Source organism: Neodiprion lecontei, chromosome 7 (genome assembly GCF_021901455.1).
Source record: "Neodiprion lecontei isolate iyNeoLeco1 chromosome 7, iyNeoLeco1.1, whole genome shotgun sequence".
Taxonomy (NCBI): domain Eukaryota; kingdom Metazoa; phylum Arthropoda; class Insecta; order Hymenoptera; family Diprionidae; genus Neodiprion; species Neodiprion lecontei.
In genome coordinates, this window is record NC_060266.1 from 16,420,910 (window position 1) to 16,443,645 (window position 22,736).

General features: G+C 39.4%; 1 protein-coding gene across 6 annotated transcripts in view; it reads right to left on the reverse strand.

The window, feature by feature from the left end:
- The window catches only part of LOC107218047 (glutamic acid-rich protein), a 50,199-nt gene that overhangs the window by 21,140 nt on the left and 6,323 nt on the right, over positions 1-22,736 (reverse strand). For 2 of the 6 annotated variants that reach the window (XM_046744662.1, XM_046744661.1), the window contains 4 exons: positions 21,441-21,794; positions 14,592-14,857; positions 4,695-4,887; positions 1,557-1,696 (listed from right to left, as the gene is read on the reverse strand). In XM_046744662.1, coding sequence (XP_046600618.1) covers positions 1,557-1,696; positions 4,695-4,887; positions 14,592-14,857; positions 21,441-21,794 — 953 coding nt within the window. The remainder of the gene's footprint in view (positions 1-1,556; positions 1,697-4,694; positions 4,888-14,591; positions 14,858-21,440; positions 21,795-22,736) is intronic. The other 4 variants (XM_046744664.1, XM_046744663.1, XM_046744665.1 and 1 more) reach the window with 3 other exon arrangements.

Consider the following 22,736-nt stretch of genomic DNA (forward strand, 5'->3'; position numbering starts at 1 on the left):
CGACTGCCTTTTTTTTAATAACTTTATCAACGCAACGATTCGTTTTTCTGGGTTTTCCAGGTACTTGTTTGTGTACCAAAGTGTTTGTTTTTTGTTCCACTTTTCAATAATATTATTAACAGTCGTTTTTCCAATCGATAATATTGAAGCTATATCACGAGAAACTTTGTTTTCTTGGTGTAATTTTATAACAGTTTCACGAATATGTAAATGCGTGCGCTTTGGTATCTTGACTTCACAGTACTGACATACAAGTGTAAACAAATTCGAGCTCCTACTATTATAGAAATTTGAAGTCAGAAACGTAATCATACACAAGCTAATCATAGTTTTAATTGCTTGGCCCGAAACTTTTGATGCATAGAATTTTATATATTTCATTATATACTTATATTCTTTCATTGTAAAAATTAACTAGTTATGTATTTCGAATACATATTTAATTAAGTTTATACGGAGTACATGATTTTTTTTCACCTCTATTTAGATAAAAACTATTGGTGAAAATTAATTTGACCCGAAACTTTTGCACGCCACTTAACCTGCACGATTTCATATGACTTGACCCTCACAGAAAAAACGCTCAACTTGGGTGTCAATTTGTACCCCTAATTCATAGGTAATGCTAAATTCCAATAAGAAAAAAATTGAGGGTACGAATTCACCCCCAAATTGAGAGGTTTTTCCGTGAGGGAAAGCTGTTTGTAGAAGATTGCATACTGATTCAAGAATGAACGACCCCTCGTTTCGGTTTAATTATTAGCTACAAGTTTTACGCGGAGGTAAAATTGGTTACATTTTTTTTTTTTTTTTAGTGGCAGCCATTCAAATTTCTTGAAAGTAATGCGACCTACAATCACATCGAATTCTCTAATACATTTCCCCCTTCAAAATGAACAAGTGAGTGAACAGCTTTCATCCAAAACCTTTTCGTGTGGCACGAACGCTTAGTTTTCGAGATATCCTAAATGACTCGTTAAAAATGACACCGTTTACGTTTGCAGTGAATTAGAAAACTGTTGGGAAATTTGAAACGATCATGTTTGACAAAAATTGAACTTGCTAAAAATACTTCGAGTGTGACTTAATTTTACAAAGTAGTCACACGTGATGGGATTCTCATAAATGTTGGTTAGACTTTTTGTGAGTCAAAAAGCTCAAGAAAGGCTAACAGACTTGATGTTAAGACTACAATAAGAGGCTTGTCCATGGTGAAATATGGATATATTAGGGGCTGGAACGTATTGATTTACTGTAAATTCTATTGTTAAATATTCGCATCTGGCATGATCCTCGTAAATTTTGGATGATATACAGGAGAAAGAAATTGAAACTTCCCTCTAGTCTACGCTAAAAGACATGTAAGTAGAGGTCAAAACTTTGCCGACGGTTTTGATGCGTGAACCAGTGGACAAAGAATGTCTCCGCTGTGGGATAAAACTTGGAAAACGAACACACAAGCTCAAATCACATTCAGATCACAGCAGCGTGCATGTTTCTAAAATCTACATGAAACTGAAAATGTGAACTGTTTTCAATAAAACTCATTAGTCAACCTTTGCTTCGGGCTGTGGGCTCGGACTATGCGTTACAGAACGCGATAAATTGCCCATCTGAGCGACAATTCGTTCCATCGCTGCCTCTGTTTCGACCAGCCGTTGCCTGAGCTGATCTATCTCTATATCTCCTGCTGCTTCTAGTGTCCCAGCATGCGAAACAGTGGTAAATTCATTCTTACAGACATTTTTATACTCGGTTTGAAAAAACTCACGTGATAATACACACACGTATGTATTCCACGAATCCGCAATAAATTATGTTCACAAACCATAATCGATGTTCTTAACAACGCGTGATCGAATAGTTTATGATTGAATTACATGAAACCTTTTTAGTCATTTGGATTTTGCGTAAGTTCACCTATTCTATGAGAATGAATTTTGTTCTCGGTTCCCAAACAACAATTATTGTACATGGGATATGATTAGATTATCGTAGGACGACAAAATAAAGTTTGTCGAAAACATTAAACAAATTATGAGACTGAGCAATTCTTGAACTGATAATCTCAACCAAAGCTCAAAATTTAGATGAAAAATATTCTGTTAAAATGGTATCATATATTTTGTATTTTGATATGACAGGAAACACTGCAAGCTCGTAGGTATATCAGTTGCTGAACACTTTACCCTGGAGTAAAAAAGAATAGCCTACGTCGGCTTCAGCTGAACTATAGTGCATTAATCACATTCATCTTTAGCAACCAATAAGACTCTGTTTAGAGAAAAAAATTCAGATCGCAGCGAGCAACATTCGGAAGTTTCGACTAAAATGTAAACAATATATTACATAACTTGATGTAAGATGAAGGAATGTATGAGTTTTGGTTGGTAACGTGAGTGTAACGAAAGATTGCAAAAATCACTAGTTAATAATTTGCAATGTCATCTGAACAGGAACATCATGATTAATTTCACTTCATTCACATATGACTTCACAATAACACTATTATTATTATTATTATTATTATTATTACTATCCGAATATACTATTGTTAATATCAATAACATTTTACCCGCCTTTTTTATGCATCGAGCGAAGATATTATTGAAGTTCAAACATTATCCAAAACTATTAGTCTAAGAGTTGATGACAAATTTAGAGAAGGTGTTTTGCCCACGTTAAAATAATAAAAATACAACAGTATTACTATGGGTGCATCTGGAATGGTTGGTCTGGTAGAGGTCTTGCGGTTATTTCGCCATCGTGCAACCCATTAGATTTAAAAAAAAATAAACCCAAAAAATATCTTTTGGGCAAGTAGAAATTTTTTTATTTATTGTTTCAGTAGCTGTATAATATATAAATAACAATCCCAGACTAGTTTTTGAGTTTTAAAGTATGACCTAACACCCCCCCCCCCCAATGAATTTATTTAATATACCAAAAAAATATACTTTAGGCATCTTAAAATTTTTATGGCATATTCAATAAACAATTTAAAAAATACATGTCAATTGCCAGTCGATTTGAACGGTTTTTAACAATCCCCTGACGTGAATAAAGATTTTAAATAAGTGCGACAAAAAAGTCTCACTTGTAATTACAAGTGCGAGAGAGATAGTTTATCCACACCTATCGGCAGCTGACGGGGCCCCTGGCTCCTCGGCCTGTGATTGGTCGCCTCAAGACCATGTGACCATGTGGCCACTGCTTACCGTGAAACTCGTATTCAGCACACACAGCAGAGTCTTTCGGAGTATTTTTCATAACGAGTTTACACAACCACGTGGAAAATTAGTTTGATATTGTTAAGCTTTTATCATAGTTTTTACTGCAGTTTTTGTCGTTCTGGGTATCAAGATTTATTAATATGTATATATATGGGCCAAATATTTGTGTATATAGTTAGAATATAAAAATTATTTTAATGAAACTTAAGTTTAAAAAAATTAATAAATTATTCAAAGTAATACCACACATACCTCACATAATACTCCGTTTAGCAAGTCTACGAGTTGTAAGGAATTTAATGACACGTTGGTATCAAAGGAAAAAAACTTATGAGCTTATAATGTATTTGTTATTTTTTATTGAAAAATTAATTACTCCAAAATACTCTGCTGTGTGTGTTGAGAGCGAGTTTCATAGTCAATAGTGGTCACGTGGTCTTGAGGCGACCGATCACAGGTCGAGGAGCCAGGGGCCCCGTCAGCTGCCGGTAGGTGTGGATAAACCATCTCTCTCGCACTTGTAATTACAAGTGAGACTGGGGGTTGTTAAAAACCGTTCAAATTGACTGGCAATTGACATGTATTTTTTAAATTGTTTATTGAATATGCCATAAAAATTTTAAGATGCCTAAAGTATATTTTTTTGGTATATTAAATAAATGTATTCGGGGGGGGGGGGTCAGGTCATACTTTAAAACTCAAAAACTAGTCTGGGGTTTTTATTTATATATTATACAGCTACTGAAACAATAAATAAAAAAATTTCTAATTGCTCAAAAGATATTTTTTGGGTTTATTTTTTTTCAAATCTAATGGGTTGCACGATGACGAAATAACCGCAAGACCTCTACCAGACCAACCATTCCAGATGCACCCATAGTAATAGTGTTGTATTTTTATTATTTTAACGTGGGCAAAACACCTTCTCTAAATTTGTAATCAGCTCTTGGACTATATCACTGTCCTTTCCTCATATTGCCGCATTTATTTTGAGCTTTGGTCAAATTTGCTAGCGTATTTAATTTCCGGCCTTGATTTTCTTAAAGTCTACTTAAAGTGTATTTTTTGATCATTTCTAACTGAATTGACAAAATATCTTTAGGTTATGGCGACATTCAAAGCAAATGCAAAGTCTGCCTCCGGAATGATATAATAAGCGTCTGAATACAGATTTTTTAATTGCTTTTCAAAGATAAATTACAGTCGAGTTTCATATTTTTCAGAGAAAAACCAGTTTTTAGATTTGTTTTCCTGAGCACAGTAAGAAACATGATAGTAACGAGAAGAATGAAACCGAAAATATTGTTCGCTATATTATAATTAAAACCTCACAGCGTTGTTTTTGCGCTGAGAGAAAATAGTTTGTGAAAATACTTTTGAGGAAAATTGTACATGTTCCAATTGAAATGGCAGAATTTTTATAGTCTAAAGTGAAAAATCTGTAAAAGAACCGATACTTACGAGCCTTCAATTCTTCTAATGTTGGAGCAGGTCTAGGCAGTGAAGGAGATCTCTCTTTTTTTTGTCTATACAAGGTTCCTGTGACAGCACTTGTTAAAGTTTCTGGACTAAATACCATTTTTCTGAATTCCGTCTCAGCTGTACCCACCGGGTAATCGTTCGGTACGTCGCTGTCAGCGTTTTTTCGTAGCACCTGTAAGAATTTAGTATCTTATACTACTACAACTTAAGCTGTTCAGTTTCGAACGAAAATAAGTAAAATAAGAGCTTTTAGCGTTGTACTTATATCGATATAGAAGATGCTAGAGATTTCGGCAAAGCAGATGGTGGGACATCACCAGACCCCAGGCACTCCTGGTTTTACCATGTTCCCATTAGTGACCCCGCCACTACGCGGCACTAATAGTCACCTGCTCTACCCTCTATGCCCCCTGCCCCACACAGCTCTACTCTCTGCGTTGTTTCTAACCTTTATATGATTAATAGGGACGCGTGCATCGTGACAGGTGTCCACCAGTGCCACATAGAGATGAGGGATATTAACGGAACGTCCTGCTATACGAGAATCTAGTTGAGTGCCAGGGGCCTGTGGGACAAGATAGCCCACAAAAACAAAAAAAAAAAATTGGCCAACTGCCATTTCCACGTTCAGACGAGTAATACAAAACAGTTTACAACGTAACTCCGTTGACAGCGATAAGTTCACTCCATGAATTATTTGAAGTCCTAAAACAAATTTGCATTACTTAGGCTCATTGGGGTGGCCAGCCTGGGGGAGAAGACGACAAAGCTCACGTAACCAGAACGTAATTTCTATACGCCCAGCCCAAATCCCTGAACCTAGAACTGTGGAATTTGGAGAGTTCTACCGAGAAAGAATTTTTCTAAATTCGACTCCGAAGGGGATGAAAAGAGGTGAGACGTGTCATTACTGGTTAACGATATCTCTTAAAGCTGACACGATATCGACTTGGATTTGCTTCTAACGGTTTTAGTGCAAACTGATGTTTCTCATTGACAATGAGAATTTATGAAGCGCGAAACGCCAACCGGGATGACACGCGAAGCGCGCAGGGCCAAAGCCCTTAGTGTATTATATATTAGTAAATATCAACAAATTATTAGCTCTCTACAAATATGGCATTCCTAGACAGGGCCCTAAACAGTAATGAATTTAACGGCCTTTCAATGTGGTGCTTTCAGAGACTATGGATCGCAATCTCATGCCGATACTTCGGGAATATCGTCAATGTGGCAGGAAGTTGAAGAGAACAGCGATCGGCGGCGAAATAACAAGTATAACGTGGTATGAATGGGTTCACGAAGGAGCTTCCCACTGGTCAGAGTGTTTTTGAGCTACGTCTCCCTGTAATCCTCGCCTCATTTGCAGTCACCAATGTAAGATTCGTTGCGCCAAGACGCCAAATTGGACAAAAAGTGGTGCAGTCTGAGCACCCCGATCGCTAAGTAGCTAACATCGATAAACGGTAATCGAAACGATATGGCGCATAAATTTTGTGAAAAACTGCATACTTAAATTTAATCCAAGATCGCATGGGCTGGTCCAAAAACTCTCCTCGGCTGAAGGGGATACTATTTTCTGATTGGGACCGTTTCGTAAATGTAGAACTGATCCATGAAATAAAAAAATGAAAAACAAAAACAATTCTAAATATGCTGTTGTAAAGAATTGTTTGCACATATAAATGATTGGATAAAAATATAATCAAAGCTTTATAGTTCTTTTTAGAGAAGGAGGAGTTAACCGAGGATAACTAAGCACCTAAACCACCTTAACCTAAAATCATGACTGAAATACCAGACCACGCGCATCCTATAAGCTTCATTAGTAAAAGACTATAAAATAACAAATAGGGGTTCAAATGATGTCAATTGCAAATAAAATGGGCAGGCCAACTACAGTGGAACCTCAATTATCCGAACCTCTGTTATTGGAATACTCCATCGGGGCTTTTCAAATATTACACAAGTACTTTTTGTAGAAAATGACCCCCCTCCCCCTCCCCCACCGCACTAAGCTACGAACTGAAATTTACGAAATTTTTATTTCATATGCACCGTTCCAAAAAAATACGAAATAATGTATTAATTGATTTAATTCTTTCGATTTTTTTGGACTCGATTAATCGATGCATCGATTATTTTTAGCTTACAAAAGCTTTAGCTTGTCAGTCATGCTTAAACATACTTTTGTTATATGTATAAAGAATCGTGTGCAACAAGGAGGCGTCTTCTTTAGATCGCATAAGCATTACGCGCCTTCAGCTCGTATGCGTGCTCACCTATGACTCATATTGCAAACGTACACTTGGCCGGAGAATACCGAGTTTTCCTTCTTGTTACACAATATACTATTGCTTCTTCTGCGTTTACGTACTTGTAACTACGAATTACTTTTTGTCTAGTATACCCTGTATATCTTCGTAAACCGTTTTTGTTTTGTATATTCTTGCTTTTATTATTTTCTTTGAATTTTTTATGCTTATGCTGTGTATTCTGCCTAAGGCAGTATCTATAATTTCATTTTCATTTTTATTTTCATTTATATTAACATTTTTACTTTTGTTTCTATTTTCATATTTAATATGTTTTGTTCACTTACTAAATCCATTTAATTTATTTAGTCATTTTATTTCTATTATAATTACTTTTTCAATTTATTGCTTCCGCTAAGTTTAATGCTAACTAGATCTGATTTCATTTTCTATGCCGCAATACATCTTATCTTTATTTTATCTTGCCTGTAGATTGCGGCATAATTTATGTTGTATTTATTTTTGTTCCTCTATTTCGTACAATAGCTTCATATACTGTTTCTGAAGTATATTTTTATTTTCATTTTATTTCCCTAAAAATTTTTTATGCCCGTACTATGTATCATACGCCGCCTGAGGGGACTTATCCCAAAGCCAATGAACACATCTCTCCGTCATTACCTCTTTATATTATTCATTATTGTATCTTTATTTTTTACTCACTTTCGGTCTATTTACTTTTATCTATTTTTATCTCCTCCTGTAGTCATTCTTTTTCAACCTTAATTTTGATGTATGATAATTTGTTGTTGGTTTTATTGTATTTTATGCCTATAATGTACATGTTTTGATTGTACGTGCTTTTTATATGCCGCCTGAGGGAACTTGTCCCAGGGCGAATATACGCATCTATTCATCTCCCCCTTCCCCTCCCCCTCCTTCCGCCTTCGACTTCTCTAACGTCTTCGACATGATCCTGCAAGCAGTTCTACTCAGAAAGCTTTCCGATCTGCATTAGTCGCAGCAAGTCGCGTCCCCGGATGGTCTTTTTTCCTCTTGGAAGAATCTTGTTCTTGGTATTCTACATGGTTCAGTTTTGGAACCACTATTGTTTTCTATCTTAATTAACGATATTTCCGTGTTCCTGAAATACTGCGACCATCTAGTCTATGCAGACGATCTGCAGGTCCGTTACCAGTTCCCATCGGTGAAGATTGCGGATGCCGATGCCTACTTCAATGAGGATGTTCATGCTGTCTTGGAATGGTTCAGATCCTCTGCTCTCCGTCTAAATGCTGCGAAAACGCATACGATGATTTTTGGTTGTGGACCTTACATATCCAAACTTCAGCTGGACCTTTGGCCTACTGTGTGCCAAGATGTCTGCTCTCCAAGAACTTGCGCAAACTGATGGTACTGACCTTGATCTTTCCGATCTGCGATTACTGCTGCGCGGTGTTTGCTGATTTATCCGTTAGTCTCGACGCTAAACTCCAGCTTTTTTTCTCTCCTACTCCTATCTCAGCTCTTTATCGTACCGTGTTCAGGACGATCTGGTTACCTGCGTGAGCTCTTCGTCAATCGGGTTTATGATTCTTCCGGTGATCGCTCCTCGCGGACCCCCAGAAGTGGTTTTATAGCCTCATTCTCTCGCACAACTGCGTACGTTAATTCATTCGCAGTTGCTGGACTACGTCTTTGGGACTCTCTTCCGCCTTAACTTAGGGCCACGCCTTCACTTACTCCGTTCAAGAATGGTGTTTTTATCCATCTGCTGGATACTGAGGACACTCGGTCTTAAGCTCTCTCTTTCTCTTTTCTTTTTCTCAATTTCGCGTGTCAGGCATTGGATGTTAGGTGTAGGCTACTCTAGTTTAATTTACTGGCAAATACTGCACTTTATGGTGCTGTCTATCTCTTTTAGTCACAGAGTAATTTTTTTTTAATTTGAATTTGTAATGCTCTGTGGCTACATTGTGTAATATTGTCATAGACATAAATAGATATATCTATCTATTTATTTATCTGTCTATCTATCTTTTTTTTATGGAGGCGTGGGGTAAAAAATCTTTCATAGACCGTAGTGAGCATTGTTGATGAGATCGTCGAAACCATCTCAACCCTGATGCCACCGTGTGCCAGAGTCTCCTGCGTGGCCTGCTGACTAAAAACCCTTTCGTTTTACAGTTGTACGAGTGTAAAACCGCAATCCGAAATCCTCCTTACAATATCTAGCACCCACCGGCACTCCTTTCCAGTATTATTTCGGTGGGGCCTGTTCTGATCCCGTAGAATCCCTCTTCGGTTGCTATATAACTTAGCGTATCAGTCTTGTAATATCTTCAGTCTCTTCTTCTCGTTTCTCTCTCCCTTTCTTCTTTAGTCTTGATTACCTTTCTTATTTAGGTTGCTATTTGGTTCCATTTCTCTTGTGACGTAAGCATGACCGCTATTATGTTGTCTTTTGACAGTAGCACTCCCACGTCTCGCGCAACTTCTCTCCTGTTCTGTTCGTGTGCCAGGCATGCAAACAAAGTGTGTTCCGCGTCATCCTTCTCTTCTCTACGTAATCGGCAATTGCTGCTAGGCATATGCCCTCTTTTGGCCAAATATATTCCAAAACACCTATGGCCGCTGATTGCCTGCGTGAATCGGTGTTCCATCGCCTCATGATTGCGGAGGGCCTATTCCTTGATCTTCGGTATCATTGAGTACGTCCATTTTCCATTTTTCGAAGAGTCCCATTCTTCTTGCTATCTCACGTAGAGGTTTTCCCTTGCTCGTTCTCGTATGCAGCTTCTCGCTTCCTCGGTCAAACGACCGTGTCTCCGCCGGTAATCTTCCTGTTCGTGCCATATTTCTTTCCTTTCCAGGGCTAACAGCCTAAATGACGGAACCTCTGACAGTACGCTGGCCGCATCTCTTGACATCAAACGCCATCCGCTGATGATGCGCAGATTCATCTTCCGCTGTACTGCGCACATATGTTTATTCGCTAAGTACGCTAGCCGCGACAGTGATATGCATATTATTGACGCCCTCGTTGCGGCTTGCTTGACATGGTACTTAAATGAGCATTTCCCATCAAGCCACACTCCCAAGTACTTTATCTCGTTCTTGAGAGGAACTACTTCTCCGTTGATGCGGAATTGGGGTACCTTGTACTTCCTACGCCGTGTAACCAGGATCGCCTCGCATTTACGCACCGTCAGCTGCAAGAACCTGCTGGTCAGCTATTCAGCTATCAGCTCCGAAGCTTCGTTGGCAACTGTCTCTACCAACTCTGCTGCTTCTCCCACCACGACTAGAGCCAGGTCGTCAGCAAACCCAACCAACGATGCACCATGCGGAAGTTTCAGCCTCAGTAATCCATCGTACATGCAGATCCATAGGAATGGGCCCTTTATCGATCCTTGCGGTACTCTTGCTGACAAGTCAATATTATCCTGCCTTTCTCGGCAACTATTACAAGCTTTCTATAGTTTAGATAGCTGCTCATAATCCTACGTAGGTATTTGGGCATCTTCTTCTCTTGTGTCAGAGCCTGGTAAATGCGCTCCCAACTAGCCGAGTTGAACGCATTTTTGACGTCCAGCGCTATTATGGCGCAGTATCCTCCCCGATTAGGTAGTTTATATAAGGCCTCCGATACTTTCTCTTCTACCTTCTTTAATGCATGGTTCGTCGACAGTCTCTTGCGGAAGCTGAACTACGCCTCGGAGAGTCCTACGTTTCTTTCCTCTTCGCACACTTTCTCCATCCTATCGAGGATGAGCCTCTCAAATAGTTTGCCCATTGAGTCAATCATTCCCAGTGGTCTGAAAGACGAGGGATCAGCCGCTGTACTCTCTTTGCCCCTGGGTATTAAGACCAATTTTTGCCTCTTCCATCTAATGGGGAAAACTCCTTCGACTAAACATTTATTGAAGACGCTCAGTAGTATCTGAGGATTCTCGTTCGCCAGCAAATGTACCACCTTGTTGGGAACCCCGTCCAGTCCAGGACTTTTCCCAGAGGATAATCTGCTCACTGCGGCTTATAAATCCTGAAGACTGAACAAATCAATTGCTTCCATTTTTTCTTCAACTGGAAAGCCATTTCGAGGTTCTCCCGTCGGGAACAGCACTTCCACGCTTCTACGAAGGCTTATTTCATCTTCTGGTACGATTGATCCTTGCGATTTCCGGAGTCTACCCATTACAATATTGTAAGGTAAGCCCCAAGGGTCTCGATTGATCAACTCAGTGAGGCTTTTCCAGTTCTCACTTTCGCTCATTCGTATTGCTTATCAGGAGTCTTCTGGCTTCTTTGTAAGCTTCTTGTTCCTCCACTGCATTTGGCCTGTTCTTTTCTTTCCCTCTGTGACCTCTTTCGACTTCTGTTGCACTCTTTTCTCAGTTCCGCCAGTTCTTCGTTCCACCAGTATGCTGGTTTCCTGTGGTATGTCGACGGCCTGCGTGGCATTGATGCATCGCATCCATCCGCTATGTTCGTCATGGGTGCTTCGGCTGCTTCTTATGCAGTAGCAGAACCTTCTTGTTTAGTTGCACTGAGCTTTTGCAGGAATTTTTTGCAGTTCATCTTTTTAAGGGACCATCCTACTCTCGATTTATATTTCCTCTGTTGGTTTTGGTTTCTTCGGAGTCTCGCCAATATATAGCGGTGATCGCTGAGTGTCTCTTCGTCCAGTACTTCCTAAGATAAGATGTCTCTACTATTGGGGATACGAATGTCAAGTCTAAGACCGATCTACTGCCTACCCTCTCCAAAGTGTGCACGCGTACATCATTCGCCGCTGCAAGGTTATAGGTAGCCATCATTTCCTCCACTATGTCACCTCTTTGATCTCGCGGGCCTCCGATCCATGCCATTGTTGTGGCGTTGAAGTCACCCGCCACGAAAAGTGGGCCCTTCACATTCGGATGTGCTCCTCCAACGCAGTCAGGTCCAGTTTCACCAACACGTCCGTCACGTTAGGAGAGAAGTAGCAGCTGAATATAGCCAGCTGCTTCCCGAGACCGGTTGAGGTTTATCTGCATAATGCTGATGCTAGGGAGATCAGCCATTACCGTTTTTTCGGTTCAGCTTCCCTCTAGCTATTCGAAGGGCGGGGAATAATCCGCTGACCTATGGCCACGGGGTTTGCCTACCGCTTCGCAAGTCAAGCACTTGTACACCTGTTGGCACACTGCAGCTAAGTGCCCTGGTTCTCCACATCTGAAGCACAACTTCTCTTGAACATTTTTTGAGCACTCTGGGGCTGTGTGTCCATATTCCAGGCACTTGTAGCATCCAATGATCGTTTTCTTTTCTCGCGCGGTTGCGTTGACCCAGCCAACTCTGACTTTGCCTGGATTTAGCACTTTTGCAGTTGCCATGGCTCTTGGTGTTAACACAAGTGCGACCCGGGTGTCTTTCGGGCCTGTTCTGAGTGCTTTCACCTCTATTAGATCTGGTATGGCCTCTTAGAGGGCTGCGACCAGTACCTGTTTGACATTTTCTTCCACTATATCGTCTTCAAGATCTCTAAGCTCTATTGTAACTGTCGGGACTAGCAGCCTCACGGTTAGTTTGTCATGTACCGCCGTGCGTATTGCTCCGCTGACCGTTTTTAGTTTCGAGCCTTTCAATAGCTCTATGAGGAGGTTTCCATCCCTAGTTTTTCTGATCTTGCAGACTTTGGATCCCACTTCTTCCATGCCTGATTTCTGCTTCACTGCTTTAAGCATATTCACGTAGGACACTTTGCTTTCGTTCGGTCTTTGTATGAGGACAGCCTCTCATCTCAGTCTTGGTAATTTCCTTCTGGGAGGTGCCTTTTGGGGTCCTGGTCCGCTTCTTGTCTCTTGGTTTCTTTCTTCCCTCTTCTTTCTCCTCTGCTTCTTGGCTATCTCCCAGTCGTTTTCGCCCCGACAGTACAGTGGGGTTTTCGTCTCCTTGAGATTAAACTGGGCTCGGCTTCTCGTTGCATCGTTCTCCCTCTGGACTTGGCTTGCAGTTGTAGTTGCGACGCTCACCTCTTCTATTTATCTAATAATTGCTTCTCGTCTATCTGTGGCGCGACTTTCGTTTTCTTATTCCCGTTCGCTTCCGTAGCCTGCTTTAGCGTTTTTTCCAGCTCGATTTGGAAAGCGGCTTTATTCCTATTCCTATTTCTATTCTTGATTAGACTTTTCATAAAGGACATAGCATGTTTGTGGTTGTCTTTTCTTTATTTATCTATCTATCTATCTATCTCCTTCTGACTCTTTCGCCTGTTTACAACGTGCTTATGGAATTTGTGAATAGTCTTTATCCAAACCATGGCTACTTCTGTTAACCAAAAAAAGTGCTGAAAATTTGGAATACATGCATACGCTGTTAGAAAAAAAAGATGTCGAAGAAAATAAATTCATAGCCTTACATTGAAATTAACAATATTTCAATTTACTCCACACGTAAACGGAGTTAGAATGATATGACTATGTATTAAAGTGACACATTATACATGGAAAAATAGCATCAAAATTTATTCACTACTGTGTTACGTTTTCAATAATATTCTCCACCATTTAAGATCCAAAATTAGTATTGTATTATCCGAACTACCGCTAACCCGAATTAGCATATACTATAGTACTGTAACAATTCGATATTCGCGTATGTAAGTAAGTCAATGGCAATGATTAGCGATCATCAAAGCGTTTCGAATTATGCGATACTTATGCGACAAATCGAGTGATCAAAAAAATGAGATAAAAGTCACAAAGGGGCCGCTCGTATTTATCGGAGCCACAAAAATCGTAAGCCATCAATAAAAGTTGTTCTGAACCGGAATTGCGACGAGTAACGATTTGATACGGGTGGAAGTTTCGAATGGCGAAATCTGTGAACTGCTCCGAACGTTACCAGCCTGCACATATGCGGTGAACGCTTCACGATATGGAGGTGGGTGGGGGGGGGGGTTTAGAAAGCGAGAGATGTCTCGCCGGCAGATAGACAACGGAAGTGTTGTGTGTGTACACTTGGGGACAACGAATCTGAGACGGCTAATTCTTTACACTAGACAGTTATGTTGGCAACACAGAGAAACCTACAGCGCGATAGTCGGCCGAGCGCGAAACAAACTCAATCTCAATGAACATAACATAATCCATGACCGTTGTTGACGTCTCAATCGAGCAAGCCATTATCCCCGCGGTATTTTAAGGTTAGATTCGACGGTTATGGGTTATGTTACGTTTATTAAGATTGAGTTTGTTTCGCGCTCGGCCGATTATGGCGCTGTAGGTTTTTCTGTGTTGCCAACATAACTGTCTAGTGTAAAAATTATGCCGTCTCAGATTCATTGTCTCCAAGTGTACATCTTGCACGCAGGAATACTTCAGGGACCCTTATTTGTTGTGGTCACCCTTCTCGAATCGGAGCCTACCTGTTCGTGACATATCTAACAAAGCTGGTTGCAATTTGGGGTTGTAAACCTCCCGAGATGAATTCTGGCCGATTCAAGGCCATCCATGCCGTCTGCTCTGCAGGTTTAATAGATGGTAAAAAGCGACACTGGTAGCCTCGATTCGGTTAAATTCCCATGTGTATGTATCTATTACAATATCATATCAGCAGTTCAAACTTGATAATATACCTTGACGATTGTGTACAGAAAGAACAAAACGATGCCAAGAGTGTAAAGTGGCATAATAATTCCCATCGTGCCATTTCCTTTTGGTGGTGGTACAACGTGTCCAGCACCACCCATTGGTGGTCTCATTTTTGGTACAGCAATGTGATCAGGTCGATCAGTTATCTTCGGAACAATATGTGAAGAAGGAATAGCTCTTCCACGTTCTCGCATTGCCGGGTGAAGCCCACCGGCATGTGGGGGCGTTCGTCGTTCTTGTTTTATAATGCCTGAAGAAGATATTTCGATTATTCATGTGAAACTAGTAAATTACGATACAAGTACACGGCGAGACCTACGTGAAGTTAGCCCCCCATTTTGAGAAATCCAAATTTTCGGAAATTGTTCCAGATTGTTCTAAGTTTGTTCTACACTGTTCCAAAACTTGATATTGATAACTCGTGCAACCCAATTGAAAAATGCTAAAAACCGTTTTTTGACCGAGCCCCCCACTTTTGAAAAATTGAACTTTTTTTTGTTGTTCCGGTTTGTTCTAGTTGTTCTAAACGATGTTCCAAAACGGTGAAGTCGTAAGTTCAACGGCGGGCCTACCAAAAGGGAAAAAGAATTTTTGACTAGCCCCCCACTTTTTGAGAATCCAACTTTTTTCGATTGTTTCAGGTTGTTCTCGTTGTACTGAACATTGTTACAAAACGGTCAAGTCGTAAGTTCAATAGCGGGCCTACCAAAAAGGAAAAAGAATTTTTGACTAGCCCCCCACTTTTCGAGAATCCAACTTTTTTCGATTGTTCCAGGTTGTTCTCGTTGTACTGAACATTGTTCTAAAACGGTCAAGTCGTGAGTTCAATAGCGGGCCTACCAAAAAGGAAAAAGAATTTTTGACTAGCCCCGCACTTTTCGAGAATCCAACTTTTTTCGATTGTTCCAGGTTGTTCTCGTTCTACTGAACATTGTTCCAAAAGCACGATGTAGTGGGTCGAACCATAGGCTCGTAAAATTCAAAAAACGGGATTTTCGGTCGCCTACATTTTTGAGAGTCAACTTTCCAACGTGTTTCAGGTTGTTCTAGTCGTACTGAATATTGTTCCAGAAGCACGATGTAGTGGGTCGTACTTCATTATGATTTTTCATGAGTTTTCGGATTTCGTTATATTTGATACTTATTAAATCATAATTGATTGATTTGAACAAAATGTACAATTTTATCGGTATTTCTCATTCAAGCCAAATATCCGCATCCATGAGTCAGAATAAGAAGCAGCAGCTAGATTCGTGTGATCTAAGTACAGCGACTTCCGAATTGAATGTTGAACAGAATTAGAGGAATAAGAATGATTCGAGTACTAACAGCCAAGAGGCTCTGGGATCGGGCCGTAACAGAGCTCAAGCACCTTGTCCAAATATATAATAATTTTTTTCTTTAAATCCACATCATGATTGAAATCGAAAAATCAATCAATTATGATTTAATAAGTATCAAATACAATGAAATCGGAAAACTCATCAAAAATCATAATGAAGTACGAAAATTGAGAAAAATACAAGAAACTCCCGTTTATTTGATTTTACGAGTCTATGGTTGGACCTACTACATCGTGCTTCTAGAACAATATTCAGTACGACTAGAATAACCTGAAACACGTTGGAAAGTTGACTCCCAAATATGTAGGCGACCGAAAATCCCGTTTTTTGAATTTTACGAGCCTATGGTTCGACCCACTACATCGTGCTTTTGGAACAATGTTCAGTAGAACGAGAACAACCTGGAACAATCGAAAAAAGTTGGATTCTCAAAAAGTGGGGGGCTAGTCAAAAATTCTTTTTTCCTTTTGGTAGACCCGCCGTTAAACTTACGACTTCACCGTTTTGGAACATCGTTTAGAACAACTGGAACAAACCGGAACAACAAAAAAAGTTCGATTTTTCAAAAGTGGGGGGCTCGGTCAAAAAACGGTTTTTAGCATTTTCAATTGTGTTACACGAGTGATCAATATCAAGTTTTGGAAGAGTGTAGAACAAACTTAGAACAATCTGGAACAATTTCCGAAAATTCTGATTTCTCAAAATGGGGGGCTAACTTCACGTAGGTAAGTGCGAGGGTCATGTAGGAGTGCGCGTATCGTATAATATTTTTTGTAACAGCTATAATGGGAAGTTCGACTCCAGAAGATTGCAAACGTAATATTCTGAACGTAGACATGTTGCTGACATACAGCGGACGCGTTCGTACTTACTCATCACGTCCGATGACGATATTTAAGCCTGATCTGCTCAGATTAGCGTGCGGAAGAAAAGATTACCTAACAGTTTTGTAACTGGTGGGAAATCGGAACTTCCCATGCAGGTGTTACAAAAAAAAAAAAAAATTTTGCTTACAGTACTTGTGGACATTAATATGGTTTTTCAAAGATTTTTTAGAAGTAAAAAGTTAATAACACACAAGACACACGGCAGCCAGCCAACAATTTTAGCTTGTTGTTCTTTATTATCCATGACATGCGGATAACGGATTCCCTATTTGTTCTTGCAAGAAACAATGTCAAATTGGTTTTCCTTGCACACCATTGTTTTTATCGTAGGAAATTTTCGAAAAGTGAAAATAATTCAATAATATCGCAAGAATAAAAAAATTAATTTTTTTAAAAATTGTGTTAGAATATTTATTTTACTGCACTATCTTTTTCTTCAAAACATTAGTGCAATGGACATCCCTCAGAGTATTGTGTATAATTGCACTCCGAAGGAACAAACCCGAGATATACCTTTTTTCTTTATTCTATAATATACTGTAGTAACGCATGACGCAATACTGTACTACGGTCGCTGACAGACGCTACGGTCGCTGACAGACGCTACGTTCACCCCAGGGTCTTACATACAGGTCTGGAAACTCGTACGGTGGGGAGTGACTGACTCAAATAATGTGGCAAAAACGTAGTGCTCGTTTCCGCCACTTGGAGCAGTGCAACCTTGGGGTAAGCCAGGTAAGTAGTGCAGCCTTGGGGTAAGCCATTTAAGTAGTGCAAACTTGGGATAAGCTAATCAAGTTTGCTGCTTAGATACCTATATATCTATACCTACAATACCCTAGTATGACAGCGCAGCTAGTGAACAAACGAGGAACTTACAGTTCGGTTACACTACTATAACACTCTCCACGACTTAAAAATGCCCGAGTTCTCAGACCTGTATGTGAGACCGTGGTTCACATCAATCGAAAGCGCAACGTCTGTATGAGCATGCCCGTACGTTTAATCTAGCGACGCAGCAAAAAATTTTTTACACTGGACTTGACATGGCACACAAAATTATGGAACACTGCTCAATGGTATACAGAGCAGTGGTACACGGAAAAGATAACTGCAAAATAAAAATTCAGACTAGTGACTTAATGGAACATAAGATTTTTGACACAAGACAATTATAACACGTGGCATTATAGCGCGCAGGGATTATGGTACACGAGCAATGCACACAGCCTTTTGGCGTACAGGAGTTATAGCACAACAGCGTATTCATAATCATAATCTCTATGTTGAATAAAGAAAAATCTGAAATAAGATAGTTTCGTTCATTTAATTCACCATACAATTGAAGAAAAGCGATTGAATAAACATTACACGCATTTATGTATAATATACATATCGCGGATTGATTAGTGCTTGAATTTTTTTTTCTCTATCGGTCAATTTCTAAGTTACTTTGAGGAAATTTCATATCAACTACACCAATGTCTAACCTTCATCACTTTTTATTCCTGCTCAATTTTTCGAACAATTCCTTGAGATAAGTTGCTGTGCCATAACTCTTAGGTGCCATAAATCTGCGTCTTATAAGTATTTCTCGTATACCAAAATGCAGTGCGCCATACTGCATGTGTGCCACAAACCCGTGAGCCAAAAATATTGTGTTCCATCATGCCACAAATCTAAATTTATATTTTGAGTGTCATATTTCTCGTCCTCTGTGTACCTCAATTAATAAACGTACGTAGTTCCAGGTTTCAAATGGTGAAAATTTAATATGAAATTGATTGAATAATCAGAATGTTGAGTAAATTACCCTTAAACGGATTTTGCCGAATCCTGTTTCTAATTTATTTGTAATAAAATTCATGTCATCAAACTTTGCTTCACTCATATGCTGTTCTGATTTGTTGTACCGTTATACTGTTCACTAAATTGAATTATTCCGTAATAACAATTTCCAGTTATTGGCAAAATCGTATCTAAGTTAGATTGTTCTAACCACGTTTTATAATCAAATCGTAATTATGTATCGTGAGGTATTCACGATTTCAGTAATTCACTCTGCGTCGGGGCGTAGCGTCGGACGCCGGAACTCGTCCCCGAAATTAATTCTAACCTCTCTGTGCATCACTTACGCCATCGGTTACCATGAGACCTGCGGGATTCAAGATCCCCGAGCGGGCCGTCATTGTTGGCAAGTTGGCAGTACTTTACCCCTTCACTCGGCTCACATAAAATTTGCATGTGTGTTGGAGTAGCCGCATTGCATGACTCGGAACGGGTCTTTTTATCAGATATTCACGGCATATATTCAGCACATTACATTATATAGTATTTCATAGTAGTCGGTCGTGAGTCCCTAGATGTGAGTACGTAGCCTTTCTTTTCTTTTTTGTTCACGGAAATACTCATTAAAAGCTCAATTAAACTCACCGTACTTTCATAGTAAGGAGTACCGAGAACTTATTTATTTATACCCTGCTCCTTTTCCTAAACTTAACCCCGGTCAAACTCAGGAGCATCCTTGGAAACTGGCGCAACCGTTTCTACGGTATATCACCGCTATATGAAGCGTATAAAAGGAGGGCACTCTCTAATGGATGTTGCGTTCAAAATGTGGTTAAACTCTGGATGCAAATAAGGATACATAAAATAACTGACATGGCGCTGATTGATACTACATTGAGTGATGAAATTGAATGTGTTAAGTACACAGTCGCACTTATTATATCATAAACTATAGGGAGTTCGGCAACTTACGTTTAACAGCGCCACTACTATTTGCAGCCTAAATCGGCTCACTTCTTATAACCCTAAAATATCCCTCTTTCTATACGCTCCTTACATCGTTACATCAACAATAGCCGAAAAGGGACGTCTCGGAAAAGAAATTCTACCTCTTATATGGGCAAAACGGTAACTATTTCAAAATAATTCGGCCATATTTTTTCATTTTCGCTTAAAATGATAATTGCAAAAGTTATATGCAACTGAATTTCACAGTTTTCGATGTAGAATATATCAAGAGGATTCCCGCAAGGAAAGTATACAATCGACGATGCGCCGGCAGATAGGCAACCGAAGTTACATCTCATTTTTGCTGTTGCAGCTGACACGAACTCTGTTAGATGTCAGCTTGCGCTGTCAAAAGTTGAGCTTCGTAAAATGTACTCTCAAATTACGCGGGTATTCGAAGATTGCTAAAAACTGCGATAGCAATGCAGCATAGAATCTAATAAATTGCAACATGATTATTTTATGGCAAATTGTTTCGCAAACTGTTTCATTAAAATGGTAAATTAATCGGAGAACTCGATTCTTCGTAGATCATTCGCCTTCGCGGAATTCTCCCGGCATAGATATACTTTAGCATGGGTGACGTCACACAGTACCTTTTTTCGACCTGTAATATCATCTTCAACGTTACTTGAAATGAAAGAAGGAAGGACATGCCTAAACTACTAAAATATCAAATGCAAAAATTTCATGAAACTTTTCCATTTCTCAAGCGAACAGATTTTTTTGAATGCACTGAGAAAATAGTTCATTGACTGTTAAAAAACGTATGTTTGGATATGTTGAAATAAATGTTTCGTTATTATTATCAAATTTGAGTCGAGCCAAGTAATGCTCGATAAAAATTTGTTAATAGTTAACAAATCATATTTGATTCAGTTAAAATTCGATAATAATAACGAAACATTTATTTCCCCATGTTCAAATATACGTTTGTTAATAGTAAATAATCTCTTTCCTCAGTGTGACACGCACGTATTCTTCAAAGATACTGACAAGTTCATAAAATTACATTCGAAACTCACAAACGCTGACAAATAACGAGACACGTAATTTCATCGAGTTAGTTTACATTAGTCAAGCGGGGAATCTAGAAAATAATTTAGTATAAAGCCTAGGGTGTGATAAAAACAAATATTGATTTTTTTAGCTTCTACGCCTCAAAACTTGAGTTTTATTAGAAAAAAACATCCTCGCGCCGGCCAAGCTCTATAGCTTAATGGGAAGCTACTACTCATTGGACATTTCCAATTATAACAGCCAATTCACGTCTACGACCAACTTTGAGGGACGAAAAAATTTCAAGACCACAATTGCATTGCACAATTTTAATTGTTTATAAAAAAAAAATTATCTTTAATTTTGTATTTGTTTTTTCGACACCATCGTGTTCCATATATCAATTAAATTCAGATCGATTTTACTTATAATAATGATTTTGCGATTTAAATGATTGTTCACCATTTTTTTAATCAACAATCGGAACTGTTCAATAGACAAATTTATTTGTTGAATGATAATTTAGTCTTTAACTTTAAATATTATCTTCATGATCTCCAAATTTTTTCTTTCCAAACAGTTCGTCGTAGACGTTAATTGGTTGCTATAATGAAAAATGTTCAATAAGCGGCAGCTTCTCATTGAGCTATAAAGCTCGGTCAGTGCGAGGATGTTTTGTTCTCTCAAAGCTCTAGTTTTCAGGGGTATGAGCAAAGAAATTGATTTATTTTATAAACACCTTGATAAGGGCGTTAGCTTTTTGTCATTCGTTAGGTTATGTTTGCTCAATGAATATTTCCTGTCTTACTATGGGGCATCAGTATGTGATATCTTATAAGATGCGGCGTTCCCAGCTGCGATAAAGGTACTCCGAAATTCAGTTTTAAGCAGAGAGAACTGTTGAAAGACCTTATCTCTTCCAATACTTGCTTGTAAGATTTTCCAAGTCTTTCTCTTTCTGCTAAGAAAGAAGACAAGTCTATACCACATCTTGCAAGCACCTCTTCGTGGCATAAACTGATACTCTGAGGCGTCAGTTTGGTTGTCCTCAAGGCATCTCGGACTCGGGGATCGACCTGGTGATGTGTTACGATGTTTTGGCACATTTCTTGCATGATGTCGACCACGTTAACATCGCTCTCAAATATTACATCACAGCACGCTGTCAATTAAAATCTCTAATGAATATTGAATGATATTTTCCGTTTCTGTTCATTTCTTATTTTTAATTTTTATTGAATGTCATATTTTTATTATATCAATTACGTATTCACAATGCTGGTAGCGAATTTTTTTCAAACAGGGATTACGGTAAGGTAGTATTTTATTTTTCTATAAAATATCTGAAAAGTGAATCGCAAGACATAAGACAAAAATACTCAATTCAACAAGATGGATTTATTATTACCGAAGATTTTTCATAAGATATTTATCTAGCCATCGTGACTATTTGAGGAGCTAAAACAGTCCAAAGCTAAGCACGGCGGCCCATGAAGCGCGCGCTCTCCGCGCTCTCTTGTCGAGCATACCCGAACTTACGGACGACAGTGCGCGCGCTACATGAGCCGCGCGTACCTGGCTTCGGACTGTTTCATTTCCTCAAATACTCACGGTATCTGCACAAGTAGAAGAGAGAAGAGGGTGATGAATGGCATATTACTGGTTGTTTTCACCTTGCAATCATGTCTCTTATACTTAAGGAGATGAATGCACTGTTACAGTTTTAGCCCCAGTCTCCCCCATAAATTTTCTTTTAGAACCGTGATACTGCATAGGTTGATCGACCTAGCCGCGATTTTTTTCACACCGTCAGGTACTGGTCATCGACCATGTCCCAACCAGCCCCCTGACACTCACCACTGCTCGTATACTAAAAAATTGTACGCGCCTTGTCCCCGTTTTTTAGTTCCTCTACGTGGCGCTAGTAGTAGACTTCTGACACGCTCATTGCCCTCGCTGACCGCGCGCAAGCTCGTCAGGTAACTACTAGCACCACTAGTGGTGGAAATTGGCGGCAGAATCGAGGGACATTTTCCGAATCACTTTTAGCACCGTGTGTCAAGGGGCTGGTCCCAACCTAGTTTCTATACAGTGGAGCGTCTTT